The 19,426-nt window shown below is 48.6% G+C and overlaps 1 protein-coding gene across 4 annotated transcripts; it reads right to left on the bottom strand.

The window, feature by feature from the left end:
• Positions 1-1,398: 1,398 nt before the first annotated feature.
• Positions 1,399-14,671, bottom strand: LSM14B (LSM family member 14B). Of its 4 annotated transcripts, none has more exons than XM_060183803.1 (10): positions 14,331-14,671; positions 12,314-12,477; positions 11,157-11,292; positions 10,314-10,430; positions 8,022-8,189; positions 7,748-7,825; positions 7,418-7,579; positions 6,790-6,940; positions 3,987-4,172; positions 1,399-2,573 (listed from the first exon to the last, which is right to left on the bottom strand). In XM_060183803.1, exons 1-9 carry the CDS (start codon positions 14,455-14,457, stop codon positions 4,001-4,003), a joined length of 1,275 nt encoding a protein of 424 aa, XP_060039786.1. In that variant the 5' UTR covers positions 14,458-14,671; the 3' UTR covers positions 1,399-2,573; positions 3,987-4,000. The 4 variants fall into 4 exon arrangements, with proteins under 4 accessions (XP_060039786.1, XP_060039784.1, XP_060039785.1 ...); XM_060183801.1 differs by lacking the exon at positions 14,331-14,671 and adding an exon at positions 13,563-14,324; XM_060183802.1 differs by lacking the exon at positions 14,331-14,671 and adding an exon at positions 13,563-14,324 and having other exon boundaries at positions 8,022-8,165.
• Between the last annotated feature and the right edge of the window lie 4,755 nt (positions 14,672-19,426).

Raw genomic sequence — 19,426 nt, 5'->3', positions numbered from 1 at the left:
TTTTAAACTCAAAATATATAGCTATCAAAACAGTTTACTTTAAAAGTTTAGTAGCAAATTACCCACAGGTGGTAAAACAACTAATTTCAGATTTTTTTTTTTTTTTAAAACCAGAGCACTGCTCAGCTCTGGCTTATTGGCTGCGGGGGATTGAATTTGGGACTCTGGAGTCTCAGGCATGAAAGTCTCTTTGCATAACCACTATATATTATCTACCCTCCACTCCAGAAATCTCTTAATAAGGAAAATACCTAGTGTAGTTCAACTATGGTGTTACCTAACATGTATGTATACCACTGAAGAGTTTGTTACTGTTGCATACAGGTCAGTGATTTTAGCTGCCATTCTGAAACAGTGTGCTGAGGATATGTTGGAGTGGCTATGTAGAAGGGAACATCACCTAGAACATCAGGCCAACTGGGCTTGCTCTCTGGGTCTAACAGAATCCCAACAGGAACTGGGCACTGAGGTGGCTTCTAAAGTGGACAGCATAATAGTTATTCAAGAAACTCTCAAGCCTGAGGCTCCATGTCCTAGGTTCAGTCCCCTACACCAACATAAGCCAGAACTGGGCAATGCTCTTGGGGGGTGGGGTGGAGGTAGGGGGAGGAAGTCATCTGAAAGTCTGACAGTTAAACAGGACACTTCCTCTCTCTGCAATTCTACATGGCCCCAGGATCCATCCCTGGGACAGGTTCTGAAGCATATGAACTCTCGGAAGGTTGGAAGCTGCATCCAGGCAGCAAAAGCACAATTTCTGATTATCTGTGAACTAAGTTTTTTTTTTCTTAAGATTTTATTTATGAGAAAGATAGGAGGAGAGAGAGAAAAAGAACCAGACATCACTCTGGTACATGTGCTGCCAGGGATCTTAATTCAGGACCTCATGTTTGAGAGTCCAATGCTTTATCCACTACGCCATCTCCTGGACCACATGAACTAAGTTTTTTTTTTTTTAATTTTTTTTATATTTATTTTATTCCCTTTTGTTGCCCTTGTTGTTTTATTGTTGTAGTTATTATTGTTGTTGTTGTTGGATAGGACAGAGAGAACTTGAGATAGGAGGGGAAGACAGAGAGGAGGAAAGATAGACACCTGCAGACCTGCTTCACCGCCTGTGTAGCGACTCCCCTGCAGGTGGGGAGCCGGGGTTCGAACCGGGATCCTTATGCCGGTCCTTGTGCTTTGCGCCACCTGTGCTTAGCCCGCTGCACTACAGCCCGACTCCCATGAACTAAGTTTTTAAATGAGCAATATCCCAAATGTCTGATAGAATCACATTCAACTCAGCAAGGGCAGTCTCACTCAGCACCAGCTGTTTCTCTCCCCACCAATTATGGGGTGGGCATGTTAGATAACCTATCAGGGGATTAGTTACTCTTAGAGCAGAAAAGAAAGTCTGAAAGGTTTGCATGTTTATTTATAATTACAATTTACATTACTCCAACAGAGCAATCCCATTGCTATGTTCTAAATCTTAGCCATGAAGTCCTACAAAAATAAACCCAAGCTTTTACAGTAACTTAATACAGAACTAAAACCTTTATAGCTATTTTAAGGAATTTAGTTGCCAAGGTGCTTATGTTCAACACAATACCCTGTCCATCAGAGGATGCATGCTTAACTAAAGGTCTGACCCATTTACTCATGCAACTAATTTATATCCCCACCCTCCCTCCACCTACCCATAAAACAAAAACACAGAACTATTTACAGTTGAAAGAAATATGTACTTGGTCAACTGACCTCATCAAAAAGAAAAAAAAAAAAAAAAACTTGGCTCATTTCCAAGTGGTTGAGACACCGAACAGAGTTCAGCCAGGGTCCAACACTGACTCAAGTCAGGGTTGGCAGGGACAGAGCAGGAAGGATGGGAAAGCCATGGAGGCTTGTCCTGAGCTTCCACCTCCAACCTCGATTCCTATGGAAGCCAGGCTCTGTCTGCCGCAGTTTGAGCTCATGTAAGGGTCCTCCTATGTCTCTAGGAGTCCTCCCCTCAACAGCCTCAAACATTGACACCACATCTCTGGACATCAGGGTTGTCTTGTTTGTTTATATAACATGATCCATGGGACATTATCACTTTCCCTGTCTAGGCCCACCCACCCCCATATGCGGGTCCTCCCTGCCTGACCCGAGACCCCACTTCAGCAGTGGGGTGCCAAGCCAGCAGCACCAAGAGCCAGCCATGCTGGAGATGTGCTTGGCTAATGCACTTGCCAAATGTGATTTGGTTCACTTTACAAGTCAGAGGTCCAAAACAGTCACAAGGTGAAGTTGTTTAAGCTTTTGCTCTAGAAACCTTTTTGCAAAATGCCAAAACTTCAGTTATGCTGTGTACAATCAAAGAGGAAAGAAAGGTCAAGACACCTCAAAGAGGTTACCCATGAATACTTCCCCAAACAAGTGGTTCTAACTCAGAACATGTCCAAGTTCAGTAAAGTACAAAACATAAGTAGTCATATGGGAATTTTCCAAACTCAGTAAACAAAGTGACCACATCTCCCCCATAAGTGCAGTGTTCCCCAATGTCCTTTAAGACAGCTTCACTTCTGTGCTGCTTCAATAGGAACCTGCAAGAAAGAGACATGTGAAAGAATATAGTATGCTGTTAGCAATTGTCCAGCATAAGCAGGAATGTGCCCTTGACGGGGAGCAGAGGTCAGCCTCCCTTCATCCCAACTCAGGCTTGGGCTTCCCTGAGCTTTCATACCACAGCCCTCAAGGAAAACTACTCCTGCACATGAGGCAGCTAGGCAGCTACAAGACTGTTAGGTGAGACATGGCCTGTAACAAACTGCTTAGGGGCAGTCAGCACCCACCACTTCTGCAGCTAGAATTCAATTATAACCCAGATTCTGCACCTCTCATCTAGAAGTCTGGGTCTAGCTGACCTGAGCCATGAGGGTCAAAATCTCTGCTTTGGGCTTGATACACTGAGGTTTTTCTTAGTAGAAGGCAGAGCTAGAAGCCCCAGCTCCTAAGTACTGCTTTGCATGTACAGGATTTTTATTCTTATCAAAGCACTGATTGGGGTCAACCAATCACTATTGGGCCAAACTAGAACCTTCTGCACTACTGCTACTATCTACCTGCCCCCCCCCCCAAAGAAAAAAGTACTCCTTAAAAAAGATTTCTAGGGGAGAGTTGGGCAATGGTGCAGCGGGTTAAGCGCAAAGACCAGCGGAAGGATCCCAGTTCGAGCCCCTGGCTCCCCATCTGCAGGGGAGTAGCTTCACAAGCAGTGAAGCAGGTCTGCAGGTGTCTATCTTTCTCTCCCCCTTTCTGTCTTCCCCTCCTCTCTCCATTTCTCTCTGTCCTATCCAACAACAATGACATCAATAACCACAACAATGTTAAACAACAAGGGCAACAAAAGGGAAAATAAATAAATATATTAAAAAAAAAGATTTCTAGGGAGTTGGGCAGTAGCGCAGCAGGTTAAGCGCACGTGGTGCAAGTGCAAAGACCTGCATAAGGATCCTGATTCGAGCCCTCCGCTCCCCACCTGCAGGGGAGTCACTTCATAGGCGGTGAAACAGGTCTGCAGGTGTCTATCTTTCCTCTCCCCCTCTGTATCCCTCCCCCCCATTTCTCTCTGTCCTATCCAACAATGACGGCATCAATAAAAACTACTACAACAATAAAAAAAACAAGGGTGGGCCTGAGTGGTGGCACACCTGGTTGAGCGTATATTATTACAATGCACAAGGATGCAGATTTGAGCCCCCCGTCCCCACCTGCAGGGGAAAAGCTTTGTGAGTGGTGAAGCAAGGCTGCAAGTATCTCTTTGTCTCTCTCCCTATCACCCGCTTCCCTCTTGATTTCTGGCTGTCCTTATCCAGTAAATAAAGATTTTAAAAAATTCTTTTTTTTAAAAAAAAAGGGCAACAAAAGGGAATAAATAAATATTAAAAAAAAAATCTCTACCTTGGCCTCACTGTCCCCCACACCCCCACTTCCAAATTCTCTGGAGGGATCCTTACCTTCAGCTGCATCCTTACACCCTGCCGGTCCCTGCTCTGTGGGAAGTTGGGTTGCGACGGGTTGTACCATTGCCCCGGCCACCTCGAAATCCACCTCGGAAGCTCCGGCCTCGAAGAAACCTTCCTGACACCCCAAATGTCTCTGTGTTGAGCTTCCTCTCTTCAGCCCATGTGGTCCTCCTGGAACTGAATGACAGACAGATGAATGAAATTTGTACTGACTCACAGCTCTTATGGCCAAGCTTGTCCCATGTGGGCCAAGGAGGTAGAAAGAACAAAGAACAATGGGTGGTTAATATTACTGAAGTTGTAAGAGAGGCCAAAGCAGTGAGAACTCAAAGTTAAGAGCCAACACGGGAGGACCAGGAGGTGGTACTCTCAGCTGAGCACATCCATTAAGAAGCACAAGGGCAGGAGTCGGGCGGTAGCGCAGCAGGTTAAGCATACGTGGCGCAAAGAGCAAGGACTGGCAGAAGGATCTGGTTCGAGCCTCCGGCTCCCCACCTGCAGGTCTGTAGGTGTCTTTCTCTCGCCCTCTCTGTCTTCCCCTCCTCTCTCCATTTCTCTCTGTCCTACCCAACAATGATGACATCAATAACAATAATAACTACAACAATAATAAAAAGAAAACAAGGGCAACAAAAGGGAAAATAAATAAATAAAAATTTAAAAAGCAGCACAAGGACCTGGGGTTAAGGCCCCACGCCCTGCCTGCAGGGGTGAGGAGGGGAGGGGAGTGCTTCATGAGCAGTGAAGCAGGTCCTCAGGTAGATTTTTTTTTTCCCCCTCTTCTCCCTCCAGGTCCCGATATAATTGGAATTCAGATCACTCTTGGTCATCTTCCCTTAACATTTACCCCTCTGGGAGTATGGATCCATTTTGTTTGTTTGTTTGTTTGTTTTGTTACCAGAGCACTGTTCAGCTCTGGCTTATGGTGGTGAGGGGGATTGAACCTAGGTGGACCAAAATTCTTTATGGGGTGTAGAAAGTGGGAGAGGCCTGGCTTCTATAATTGCTTCTCTGCTGGACATGGGCATTAGCAGGCGATCCATACCCCTAGTTTGTTTCTATCTTTCCCTAGTGGTATCCTTTTATTTATTTTTTAAATCCTTCTATTTATTACTGTAGACAGAAATTGAGAGGGGGAGGGGAAGACAAAGGAAAGAGGCAAAGCCACCTGCAGCCCTGCTTCACCACTCGTGAAACTTTCCCCCTGCAGGTGGAGGCCAGAGACTTGAACCTGGGTCCTTGCACACTGTAATGTGTGCACTTAACCAGCTGCACCACCACTAGGCCCCTTTCTCTCTCCCCTTATCATCTCCCCCTCCCCTCTCAATTTCTCTGTCCTGTCAAATAAAATAGTAAGAAAAAAAGAACAAAGAAAAACTGACTATCAGGAGTGGTGGATACATACTGCCAGCTCTGAGCCCCAGTGATTAACCCCAGTGGCAATAAAAAAATAACAATAATAAAATCTACTTGCATAACTATTATGCCAACTCCCTTGCCCCACAGTGTTGCCTCTTTTCTTATTATTATAAGCCAGAGCTGAGTGGTGCTGGGGTGGGAGTGGGTGAAGCCAACACTATAGGTGATTTCATCAACATAAACCCTGTCTTCTCACAAGACTGAGCTACTCAATTTCAAACTCCTACACCTGTCACTTCATGAGCACATGACGCACCAGCATATGCTACAAAGAATACCTCACTGCTTACTAGCTACACAAGCCCACAGACACCCTTCAACTTCTACCAGACAAGGAGGACATGGAAGCAGATGGAGTAAAAGCCCCCAAAAACTTGCTTATGCTTTGGGTACCACAGGGCTAGAATACCTTCAGGATCCGTGTATGTACTGCCAATGCTAACTTTGGATCTTTAAAAAAGATCCCATGCTTACAGATAGCTCATGTGATAAACAGCCAGTCTCATGCCCACCTCTCATATAAAAACAGTGCATGCATCCCTCAGGTCAACTTTTTGGGTGTCCTGTTGTTCTCATCTCATCAGCACCTCTTTAAAGGTACCTTCAAAAATCAAGGGTCTCTACTCACTTCCACCTGGTTCACCCAGCTTCCACACTTGTTCACCTTCACCTACTCAACCCTCAATTCTAAGCATCACAACCCCCACAGCTCAGAATGAAGGTCAATTTTTATCATGACCCCCTTTCCCAGAGCACCATGTGGACTGACCGACCCCACCCTTTATCAAGCACTTCTCCAAGATCCAACCAGCCCATGCTCCAACCACTCCATCTGGAAAAACTTAACTCCCGTGCTCATTCATTAGTCCAATAAACCTCCCCACCCCATTGCCGTCACTCCCCTATCTGTCCCCTGCCAAGCTTTCCCTAAAGCACTTCTTTCACATACATATATGTAATAAATACACATACGCTGTTTATAAAAATCTATTTTTTTGATGAGAGAACAGAAATGTAAGGAGCCAATTGGTGGCACACCTGGTTGAGTGCACAAATCACAGTGCACAAAGATCCAGGTTCAAGCCCCCAACCCCACTAACCGGGGGGAGGGGGAGGAGTTTCATGAACCACTGTGAAGTAGTGCTGCTGTTGTCTCTCACTGTCTCCCTTCCATCCACTTCAATTTCTCTATCAAAACAAACAAACAGAAATGTAGAAAATAGTTGCGTCCCAGATTGTCTTCTCAGCTTTCAATGCCCAGATATAGGGCATTGGGAACTCAATAGACAGTGAAATGGCCTGTGTCTACCTCCAGTCCAGCCTGCAGACCTCACCTACAGTCCTCCCACTATCTCATGCTAGCCTGGCCCCTCACCTAGTCTTCAGCTCAGAGGAGATGTTGTCAAAAAAGGACTTGGATTTGTCATAGTAGCAGTTGGGTCCCAGGTGGTCTTCCTCAGCAGGGACCTCATCACTCTGGGTCACCACTGCTGTGTCTTTCTCCTCTCCTTTCTCAGCTTTGTCATCTGCAGAGAAAAACAGATTGAGATGCTGGGGAACAAATAAAACATCTTCCTACCCAGGTGATTCTCACTGTGGCCACCCAGGAATCACCCTCAGAACACAGGGAACTCTGTCCAAGATGGACTCTCTCCTCCTTCCTCATTCAGGACACTGGAGGCATCCACCCACGGTCATGGTCTCCTCCCCATGGTCTGCTCTCAGACCAGCAGCACTGCTCTCATCTCACCCCAATACTATTGTTGGTCCAACTGCCTTCTTCCATTCTTTTTTTTTTTTTTTAAGATTTTATTCATTTATTAATGAGAAAGATAGGAGAGAGAGAGAAAGTGCCAGACATCACTCTGGTACATCTGCTGCCAGGGACTGAACTTGGGACTTCCTGCTTGAGAGTCCAGTGCTTTATCCATTGCACCACCTCCTGGACCACGCCTTCTTCTATTCTATAGATACAACTTGCAGGGGAGGGAAGTGACTCACACCTTTAAAATTCAGTTTCTTTTTAAACTCTTTGTCCAGCTCTTCACGGTTGAACTGGGCATTTGCACTCTCAAAATCAAAGTCTCCTTCAAACTTGATTGTGTTTTCTTTGACATTAGTTGGGCGGGTTTGCCCTCTGGAGCGATTTCTGGTTCGTCTGTTCCCTGTAGGAGGAGAAAAAAAATGACAAGTCTTAGCTGATAGCAACTTAGTGTGAGCCAGATGATAGATAACATCCCTGAAAGAGGCAGCAAAGGAAAAGTAGGCAGGAGGGGCAAGCGAAGCAGGTGGATGCTTGTGGCTCCCAGGACTCAAGCAGCAATAGCTGTTACCTGATCGCCTCCTCTGAGGTCTTCTGTTTTCATCATTCACCTGCCCTTGAGTTGGCACAGCTGCTGGGTGAACTACATCTAAGGCGCAAAAGGGAAAGTTAAGGCAAGCACCTGCAACAACCAGGACCCAGCAACCAGGAGGGCAAGTGGGGCCACCAGAGGGCACATGCAGGAGGGAAGGTCAGGAGGCTGCAGTGAGAGATTGCCCTGCAAAAGCAGAGGTTCAGATGGGGGAGGGGCCTTGAACCCCTCCAAGGAGGAAATGTTTAAGTACCGCTAGTGGTCTTGCTGCTAGGCTGTGCCGGCCGGCCGTTGAGCTGCACCCCTGAAGTGCCCTTGTTGGGTAACAGTTTTTTGGCGTTCAGGTTATCAACAGTAGCAGTCTGCACAGCCTGCTCCACCATGGGGCTCTTGCCGACTGGGACAGAAGGAAAACCAGGTCCTGAGTTGGGGAGGGACAAAGGGTTGGTAAAGAGAAGACAAAGATTCAAACCTCCAGCCATATCTCTTCTGGCTAGTTCATCAAGCAGAGGAAGGCACTGGAGTACCAGGCCCTCAAATTAGGGAGTTCAAGGGTGGGAGCACCCCAGCCATAAAGGAGCATAGTCCAGATGGTTTTAATGCAGCATCCAAAGACTCACACAAGCTCCAGACCCAAGAGGTCAATGGTCCCCAGATGCTAGTGAGTTAGTTTCAAAAATGTTTTGTTGTGCTCTGACTGGACAAGAACGACCTGTCTGGGATCTTCTGGAAAAATGCACAGCATTTAAACCTGAGTTTAAACCCCTGCTCTTCACATGCAGGAAGGAAGCTTCACAAGCAATGAAACAGGCCTCTTTCTCCCTATCTACCTCTTTCCTCTCAATTTCTGTCACTGTCAAAAATTTAAAATAAAAACCAAAGGGAAAAAAGGCTGTCAGCAGCAGTGGGTTTGTCTTGCAGGCACCAAGCCCCAGTGATAAATAACCCAGTGATAAATGAAAAAAAAAATTATGAGTACAAGTTGAGCGACAACAGCCTACTCTCCTCTCAGGAGTACAGGCTCACCACAAAGAAACCCCAAGGCTCCAGGCTGCCTCGGCAGTGGGGCTGTTGCTGAAGACTGCCCCCTTAAATACTGCATTCCCAGCCCCAAGCCTAATGATGGAGGGAAAAGGGATATGCCATCATATCAGGCCTTTCCCACCGCCCGCCTCTAGTTCTAGGGTCTGGAAGGTAGGCCTGGATAGAGGTAAATGAGATAAAAATAAGCTTTGTCCACAGGCTAACCATTGTGGGAGGTAGGGGGAGAGACAATGCAAGTGAAGATGAACACTCCCCTTCTCATATGGGGCAACAACTAGAAGAATCATCACAAATACTACTTGTAATCACATCTACAAAAGCATGTACAGGGCAGACAGTTACCTGAAGTGTCCTCTATGCTAGATAAGAGGCTTTTAAACCAAAGTCTACTTTCTCTGGCCCGTACCTTCATTGAGCATGACCTTCCCTGGGAGATGGTTCCTAACTGTTCCTTACTAAGGTTGTAATTGGATAGGGGTAAGCTCTTCAACTCACTTTTTAAAAAGTCAAACTGAACTGGGGAGATAGCATAATGATTATGCAAAAAGACTCCCACACCCGAGGATCCAAGGCCCCAGGGCTGAGCGATGCTCTGGTAAAACAACAACAACAGTACTAAGTATTAATAGTTTTTAAAGTTGTCAAACCAATATTTAAAAATCTACCTTGCCCTATGAACAGTTTTTATGCACATGCTTCTAACAACAATGAACCAGCTAATTTAGTTTTCAAAAAGAAAAAAGCATTCCTACTTCCCTAGCTCTACACACTGGTGTTCATACACTCAACAGTCAGAAAGCAAATAACAAGCAAAATAACAGACTGACAGTAGTTGTGCACCGTTAAGTCAGGTCTCCTTGGGCAGAGTTCTTAGCTCTTTATCTCTAGGTAGGCACATGGACTTCAGACCTCCCTTGAGAGGAGAGAAAGTCAGGTGAGGTTGCACAGCCTCCACAGGTGCCACTGATCAGCAGAAAGGTGGGGCATCCTAGCACTAATGAGCAGCCTTTGAGTGACACAGTTAACCTGTCAACAGCTCTAATTCATCACCCAGTATTAAAGAGATTTCATTTCAACGAGACATTGGAACCCCCTCAACAGGTGAATGTGCCACACAGATGAATCCCAGAGTAGCTTGAGTCAGGAGAGTTCCCCTGCAGTGATAACCAGCAACGCACAGCTCGCATGGGAACAGCAGGAACACCGAGAAGCGGTTTTCTGCATAGAAGTCTACCATGTGTGATAATCACAACACAGGTCAAAACAAACCCTGGACTCAGGAAGAGTGAGCAAAGTACTTCAGGTTCTTTCCAGTCCCTGCTTTAAAACTACTGGAGCTTTACATCAGGACTACGTGCAGAACCAAACAGAAGCTGCTTGGCTGGACCACAAGCTTGACAGATTTTCTGCTACAGCTACTGTCATTCTGATCTACCAGTTTACCCCCTTGCTCTCAGGATGGCTTGCAAGATCGCATGCAGTTCTCCAAAACTGCTGTTACCCTTGGAAGTGAGCTGATGTGGCTCTGAGGACATGTCAAGTTCTGAAACTGGTTGTGGAGATGGAGAAGAACTAGGACTGGAAGCTGCGGCTGAGGCTGGAGGGCTTACCAACTTCTCTAAAAGAAGATAAAAAGAGAGAAGAGCAAAAAAGAAAGTATACAAATAAGTAATGAGGTACTTGTTTTTGTATCTAGCAAGCTTGGAAAGAGCTAAGCAACCTCTTGCAGGACACCTAGCTTATGCAAACTTATTCTGGAAACAGTAAGCTGGGCTGAGAAGGCACCATCGCGCTAGGAACAGCAATCAATGTGACTTTTACAAGTGACCCATAGGACAGGTCTCAAGTCTGGGCACAGAGAGGTGATGCCTGGAAACTCCATAGTGTGAATTCACTGCCTAGCTACATCTGCGGCTAGCTAAGAGTCTTACTCTGTATATGCAGAATAGAATCTTATTCCCGGATTATTCAGCTTTGGAAAGACTTAATTTCTGAGGAAGGCATTGCAGTAGAATGATAAATGACATAGTTGGATACTGTATTTAACTTTCAAATGTTTTAACAGTTAGAACTTGTCTATATTGTATACAATAGCTCTTTGAAGCAGAAGTATGACTTCTACCCAAATCAAGTCTTACATTTTAGACTTTGATTCAATTCACCTGTCCTAAAACTAAGCCTGCTGCCTCAAATGAGTAGTTATCAAACATTTTAACTAGGTAAAATTGTGTTATTATCCATATGCACACTAAGCTAAGCATGACAAGAACACAGTGTGCCTACTGTCAGGATCTGTAGCCCACTTCTTGGAGGTCAAGCAAGGGCAGGTTAGCAGGTTACTCACCTAGACCCAAGGAAGCAGCGTACTGCTGGCTGAGTAGGGAGCTGGCGGCCAGCTGGCTGTAGGGCGGCATCCCTCTGAAGGGGCTATAAGGCACATGTGGCTGGAAGGAGGAGGCCGAGCCCGAGCCCAGAGAAGACTAAGCAGTAAGTATCACAAGTTAGAGCAGTTCAGGCCATCCTGACATCCTCCCTCACCACCAAGATCTGCCTGGAGAGGGCTGTCACACAGGGAGAGGGTTGTCTATCACCCTATATTCCTGCAACTTTGGGTGAATGGGGGTGTGTGTGTGTGTGAGTTTTTAGGATAGTCAAGGTGGTCTTTTATACCCAGCTTTACCTGACCAAGTAGTTCTAACACAAGTTTCCTCTGGCCAATCAGCTCCTTAAGTGGTTCCCCACTACCTACCACCTAGAGGGAGCCTAGCATTTAAAGAGGACAGAAATGCCACCCTCAATTTGTCCTTTCTCCCAGATAGCTGTGTGGCTGGGAACTATAGTTCCGTACATTCATCTTCTCTAACTCTAACTCCAGGCCTTCAGGTACACAGCTGTCTGTGCACCACAAGGGGGCCTAATCTTTCCCCTCCCTTCAGCTGTAAACTTCCCCTATTCCCTCAGGGCCTAGCTCTAGTGCTTTCCTCAAGTCCCTAAGGATCCCCCTACACACACCCCATATGTTCAGTTTATCTGCTTGCCTGAAAAGCACTCACCCCACCTTCCAAAAAGCACACCCAGACTGGACAGTGAGTGGCTAAATTTAAAAGTAGGGTCTTTGGTATTCATGGAAAAATATGACATAATTAGCAGGTAGATGGCACAAGATGTACAAATTAAGTGCCCCACATGCTGGAACTGAACATCTAGTGGCAGGAAAATTTTGTGATGTCCCTCTTAACAGGTTAGGCTATTTACACCATGCCACTGGGGTTTCAGACTTACCTTCCCAGAAACTAACAAGCACTATTCCCCCCAAACAGTTAAGAATGCTGCTCTCTTCTCCCTCAACCAGATTACTACAGCATACAGTAGCAGTTAGGACCAGCATCCCAGGCAAAATGAAACCATTTTTCATTAATTGGCTATATCCCTCAATTTGAGCACTCACAGCCCACCCAGATGACCCCAAGTCCATTTGGAAAGCAGTAAAGTAACACTCACTTGAACAATAGCAGGGTCCTGAGGGAGTGTGTGCTGAGCTTTTGGAGGTTCACATACAGTAATATCCTTGATATCACTTCCACGAAAAATGATGTATTCATAAGTCTCCTCTCTTGGGGGGGCAGGCCTATCTGTAGGACGATCTTCAGTACCAAAGGACCTCACTTCAGAGTTGAAAGAAAGAAGTATTAAGGTGTCATCTTCTTTAGTATGCTCCTGCCCTGGCCATGGCACCTCATTTATGTTTCAATAACCATGTTACCTCCAAGATTCAGTAAATGAAGCTTGTAAGATCCCAACTGCCAAAACTCTGACAAGTGCTAAGTGACAAAGACAAGGAACAAGTCCAAGGCCTGGCAGGCTCATGAAGCTCAAAATGCTGGTGAGCAACATGGAAGGCGTCCCAGCATGCTCGCCAAACAAGCTCTGCTGCACAAAACCCCTGGTTATACCTGACTTGGCAGATTCAATGGTTCGACTGCTGCCTTTTGTCTGAAGCTTCACCACACATCACCCCTGGGAGTCACTGTCAGATCAGCTAGTACGGTGAGCACTATCCTCGCCTCTCCCCACCAGCCTGGCAGTGGTTGTTCCAACAAGAGCAGGGGGTCCAGAACTTGAACCTACACCGCTGGTGGCAGTACCCACTCTGGGGATGCCTTGGGGTCAAGCGCAGAGAGGCCAAGTCTCCTCCACTCAGGTAGCTGGGGAAAGAGTTGGGCTTGAAGCATACTCTCTTCTGAGCGCAGCTCCCACTGAAGACCATGGATTACTGAGCCTCAGTGTCTCTAACTGGGATTTCACGGCACAGCCATGAGCCAGAATACCGGTGCACAGCCCTACCTGCACCCTATCGCTGGGGGAGATGTGGTCCATCTGAGCTCGCCTCTAAAACGAGCTACTCCCAGAGCATCCTGGGGCGGCCTCTGACAAAGCTGAGGGAGCTGTCCCTTTACAATGACATGGTCCCCAGTCTAAGAAGGCCATAAAACCAAAAACAAACAAAAAAGGTTTCTTCAATCCGCTCCACTCACTCTGAGAGGGGGGAGGGCAAGGCCACTCGCCATATTCCCCAGAGGATGAAGACAAAGAAACTTTAGGACCACCGCCTGCTTCAACAAGCTGAAGAAATGGTTCTGGACCGTTTAGGGACACAATGCATCCTCCTCCTCCGCTAGGGTTCCCGGGGGGCTTCGGTGTGGGCACCAGAGTCTCCGGGGACGTGTAACAAAAGAGCAAACCCACTGACACTCTGCCTGGATTCGGGCGGACACGCGAAGTGGGGGCGCCGGGCCGCTACTCCCATCGCGGCAGGAGGTTCCATTAAGACGTGGTGTTTGTTCAGGCTCAAGGCCCCAGCTGCTTAATCGGTTCCAGAAGAGCTCGCAGAAAGAAAGCGCCTTTTCTCGCCCCCCAGCCGCTGTGGGGCGGCGCGGGGAGACTCTGCCCCCCCTCCCAGGAGCCGGGTTCACGGCACCCACTGCCCCTCGGCCCCCCGGGGGGAGCTGGGAGGATGCCGCGGGGTAGCACCGACCTCCCCACCCCCACCTGCAGAGGTGAACTACCCGGAGGGTAGCCGGGCTCGCCCTACACCTCCCACACCCTCCCCATGCAGGCGCTGGGCCGCCGCCGCGGACAATAACGCCCAGCCGGGGCGCCCATTGTGTCAACCCAGCCCCGGGGGTAGGGCCGAGGAGCACCGCCCGGGGATGTGGGGGCGCCGCGGGAGGTGCGGTCGGTCTCCGCATGGGGGTGGGGCCTCTGGGGGGTGGGGATGGAAGCGAGGAGCCGGCTAGTCCCGGAGGTAGGGGGAGATGGAGAACGGAGGCGGGGTGCCCTGGGAGGATGGGGGGCAGGGAGGCAGCCGGGGAGCGCCCCGGGAGGCGAGGGGGCAGCAGCGGGGCGCCCCAGGACCTGGGGGACTCCCCGGAGGCAGCGGCAAGGAGCTGGAGAGGGGTGCGCCCCGGAAGACGAGGGAGCGAGGACCGGGCTGCTGGCGGGCGGTTGGCGACGCTACCTTTGGCGAGCGCCACGGTGGAGTTGTCGGTGTCGATGGTGTAGAGGATGCCCTCGTAGCGGATCTGCGCCTTGGAGATGAGGCTAATCTTGCTGCCCAAGTACGGGGTGCCCGAGGAGCCGCTCATGGCGGCGGCGCCCGGCAGGCCTGCCTGCTCGCCTCCGCGCGGTTCCCCGCCGCTCCGCCCGACGCCTCGGCGCCTAGTCACTGCCACCGGAGGGGCCTGCGCGGGGACCGCGAGCTGCGCGCGGATGGGGGCTCTGAGGGGGATCGCGGGGGAGGAGGGGCCGCAGCAGCTACATCCGGGGCCTCGCTCAGCCACGCCCCTCCCCCGCACGCTCACTGCCTATTGGCTCGCCGGCCCGGCCGCCTTTTAAAGATGGCCGCACAGCCGGTCCGGGGGCAGCACTGTACCCCGCGCCTGCGCTGCGCGCGCTGCCAAATAGAAAGGGATTTTCCTGACTCTCCGCCCAGTCTTCGGCCGGTTCCCAGTGGGCCCAGCGCGGGGTGGAAGCACGAGACCTTGAGGGCGCGCCAGGAGAAGGGCGGGAGGGGGGCGGGGCGCCAGGCACCAGACCCCGCCCCCCGGCTCCTCCGGCCTCAGTTTCCCCCTCTACCGCAGGGAGGCTGGGCAGCTCCGTCTGGCGCGCGCTAGAAGGCGGTCCGACCCTGCCCTTCCGCAGCGCTGGCAGGCCGAAGTCCCTGACTGTGGGGATATGACTGGGGCGCGGGTGGGGGATGGAGTGCCTGTAAACTGGGTGTAAGGGGGCGGTCCCTGCCCGTGAGGTGAATCTGGGAGGCCCCCCTCCCGGGTGTGCGCTGCAGCGGTAGCTTGAGGGGTAACAGCGCTTCCGGCGCGTCAGCCGCTAAATATAACATGCTGAGCGCATTTTCTCCTTTAATCCTGCCCCTCCCCCAAACCTGCAGTGGCTTTCCTTGTCCCTTAAAATAAGTCCTAGCCCGCCACCGGGGGCCCCAGAGGCCCCGCCTGACCTGAACTGCCTGCCGCCTCTGCTGCCCGCCCAGCGCCCGCTGAAGTCCCCAGGTGCGCTCAGCGCCCAGTCTGCCTGCAGAGCACTTAGCTGGGTTCCCTTTTCCGCACGTGCACCGGCACTACGGTTCTCCGCCTTCCTTCTGGCAGTGCACAACAGATTCAGGACCAGTATAGGGTACTAGAAAAATTTAAGAGGGTGGCAACAGCATTTTATCAAAATGAAACAGAGGGCTGGGAAGATAGCAAAATGGTTATGCAAAAGACTTCATGCCTAAAGCTCGAAGATTCCAGGTTCAGTCCTCAGCACTCCCATAAACAAGAGCTAAACAGTGTTTTCTCTTTCAGTGTCTTTCTCTCTGTATGTTTCTCGTTTAGACGATGCAGAATAGGGTAGACGTAAGAGATGTTAGAGGACATCAGCATAGTGAAGAATTTTGTTTTCTGAATCATTTGTATAAGTATGCATAAATATGTAACAGAGGGCCGAGAGATATCTGATCGAGTTGGATGCCCACATTGCCATGCCCACAAGGCAGGTTCCAGCCTGGGTACCAGGTGGGAAGTGCTGTGACAATGGAAGAAACTCCCAGTGCTGTGATGTCTTCCCATCTTTCTGTGTATCTGTCTCTTGGCCTCTCTACAATCTGAATGAAATAAGTGGCCCAGAGCAGTATAATTCCACTACACATGTGTGAGGTCCTAGTTACACACACACCAAATAGGGAGCTAGTAGACAAGCAGAGCTTGCACTTTACCCTTTGTGAGGACCTAGTTCCAGCCCCTGGCCACCACAAGGGGGTAGTGCACAATAGAAGCCTTAGCAGACAAGGAGCAGTGTTACGGTGTCTTTCTCATCTCTCTATCTATCACACCCTTTGCTTAAACAAGAATAAAAGAAGTCCACAGGGAGAAGTGAGATAGTGCAGGTGTGGAGCCCCAGAGATAAATCTGGTGGCAAAAATAAATACATACTAGTTCATAATAGGATAATGATGTAGGGGCTGGGTGGTGGTGTACCTGATTGAGTGTACTGGTTACCCAAGTTTGATCCCAGGCATTGTATGCGCCAGAGTAATACTGTGGCTGGCTGGCTGTCTCTCTCTCTCTCTCTCTCTCACTTTCACTCTCACTCTCACTCTCTCAATTTTATTTATTTAGGTAGAAGCAGAGAAACCAAGAGGTGAGTAAGAAAATAGGGAGAGAGACAGAGACACCTGCAGCACTGCTTCACTGCTTGTGAAGATTTCCCCCTTCAAATGGTGGGGGTGGGCCTTGAACCTGAGTCCTTGTGCATTGCAGCATGTGTGCTCAACCAGGTGTACCACCACCTGGCCCCTGGTCCTCTCTCATTAATAAATTCTGGGCCTGGGAGGTGGAGCACCTGGTTGAGCACACATGTTACAGTGCATAAAGACCTGGGTTCAAACCCCCAGTCCCCACCTACAGGGGGGAAGCTTCACAAGCAGTGAAGCAGTATTGCAGGTGTCTCTCTGTCTCTTTTCCTCTGTTTTCCCCCACCCTTCTGATTTTTCTCTTGTCTCTATCTGATAAATAACATATTAAAAATAAATCCTGGGAGTCGGGCAGTAGCGCAGCAGGTTAAGCACAGGTGGTGCCAAGCTCAAGGACCAGTGTAAGGATCCTGGTTCGAGCTCCGGGTCCCCACCTGCAGGGGAGTTGCTTCACAAGTGGTGAAGCAGGTCTGCAGGTGTCCGTCTTTTTCTCACCCTCTCTGTCTTCCCCTCCTCCCTCCATTTCTCTCTGTCCTATTCAACCAACAACAATGACATCAATAACAACAATAAGAAAACAACAAGGGCAACAAAAGGGAATAAATAAATAAATATTAAATAAACAAAAAATAAAAATAAATCCTGTTAAAAAGCAAAAGGGAACTAGATCACATGAGGAAGCCAACTGTAAGTACAAAGTGGAGGTCATTCCTTTCTCCTCCCCATGCCCCCATTGTGACCCTGGACACCTCCTTTCCACCACAGAATGGGAAAGTTTGCACCTTCCACCAGTAACTAGCACTTCTGGTGCCCACTGTGAGGTACAGAAGCCAGCATCTCCGGGAAATGGAGTAGTTATATTTCCAACCTTACCCATCACTTTCAGAGCCCTCCTGCACTAGCCTCATTCAAGCACTGAGCCTGGCCCCAAGTCAGTGCTCCAGCATCACTAGGATCAGCTTTCAGAGATAAGAGAAGGATCCAAAAGGCATCAGCCTTGCCTCTTCTGGCCGCCTGGATCTTGCCTCCTCGTAGTCACTGAGGAAGATGGTAAAGGATGATGGAATTACCAAGGCCACACACTGGGGGATGGCATATGAGTAGTGAGGAGGTGGGTCATGTAGGGTCACCTGCCTTCCTCTGAATACACCATCCCTTGCCCTTAATGTTGCTTTTATTGATTAATAAACAATAGTTCTCACCTCTCTAGAGCCCTACCCCACTAGGGAAAGATAGAAACAGGCTTGGGGTATGGACTGACCTGCCAATGCCCATGTCCAGCAGAGAAGCAATTACATAAGCCAGAACCTTTTACATCCCCAAAATAACTTTGATCCATATTCCCAGTGGGGGGGAAATGACCAGAGGGCTCTGAACTCTATCAGGACCAAGAGAGAGAAGGGAAAAAGGGAGGGACATTTGGATGTAGTAATAGGTGTATGTGTGACTTGGAAAGGAAGAAAAGATGGGACCATGGGGAAAAAATGGGCAAATATATACAGATATAGACAGATAGTTGTAGAAATAATGGTTAACTCATATCTACAACCTTAAGAGAACTACTGTAGCTTACAGTGGAGGGGATGGGGATTCAAAACTCTGGTGGTGGGAATGGTGTGGAGTTGTACCCCTGTTATCTTGTAATTTTGTAAATAAATATTAACTCACTAATAAAAATAATTTAAAAAACAGTAGTTCTCCAGACTCAGTGCTGTGTACATGTCTGCTTCAGTAGACACTCAGACATTGCACAGTAGAACTGGAAACAACCTGCCCCCTAGCAGGAGACTGGATCATTCATGACATTGTTCCTGATAGAAGATTCTAGAGCACTGCAGGTGTATAGAGTTCAGCTATACAGACAGGACTTCAAGAGATGCTCAAAGAAAGGACAGCCAGGTTCCTTTAATGTGGAGTTATGGTCAGACAAACACATGCAGGGCACTAGACATCAGGATGGTGATTATCTGGGCCCTGATGGCTAGAAGAGGCCAGAGGCTCTTTGGAATGGGGTTGTGGGGGAGAGGGTTGGTCACAAGTGTTCATTACAATGCATCCCTCCTGTGAAAGTTTACTGAGCTATACACACCCTGAGTACTTGTGCACATGGCAGGTTTAATTCAGGTAGAAAGTTAGAAATGAAAGGTTTGTTCCCAACCATGTATTATGCTTTAACTAAATCGCCATTACAATAGCCAATGTTTTGGGACCAGGTGGTGGCATACCTGGTTGAACGCACATGTTACAGTATGCAAGGGCCCGGGTTCAAGTCCCTAGTCCCCACCTACAGAGGGAAAACTTTGCAGTGGTGAAGCAGGGATGCAGGTATGTCTTTCTCTCTCCCTCTCTATCTCCCACTACGCTCTCAATTTCTGGCTCAATTTCTCTACCCAATAAATAAAAATTGAAAAATTAAAAAAAAAATAGCCAGTGTTTCCTGAGCCCTGTCCTCTGCCAGCCCAGTCTCTCCCAGCCACTTGTTCTTTTCCCCAGGTCCACTCCCAGTCCTGGGAGGTATGATGTCATAAATTCAGAAGGAAGAAACAAGCCTGGATCAAGTGTTCAATAAGGTTCACACATCCAACAGGTGGGGGGCGGGAAATCCCACCAGAATTTCCCAGTACTGGGCAGGACACCCTACCTAAAGAACTACCCTGTGCTCAGCCTCAGGGGACAGAAATCAACCTCCACACTCAGGGCATTCACAGTGGCCCAGATGCAGGCTGCCCTGAAGCTGAACCCTGGGGCATATGTTACATCTTTTTGTTTATTTGTTTCCAGGGTTATTGCTAGGGCTTGGTGCCTAAACTACTGCCATTTTTTTTTTCAATTTTTTTAAGATAGGACAGAGAGAATTTGAGAGGGAAGGG

This window comes from Erinaceus europaeus, unplaced genomic scaffold (genome assembly GCF_950295315.1).
Source record: "Erinaceus europaeus unplaced genomic scaffold, mEriEur2.1 scaffold_740, whole genome shotgun sequence".
Classification (NCBI taxonomy): Eukaryota; Metazoa; Chordata; class Mammalia; order Eulipotyphla; family Erinaceidae; genus Erinaceus; species Erinaceus europaeus.
The sequence above is the reverse complement of the archived record's forward strand: the minus strand, read 5'-3'. Positions and strand labels throughout refer to the sequence as shown.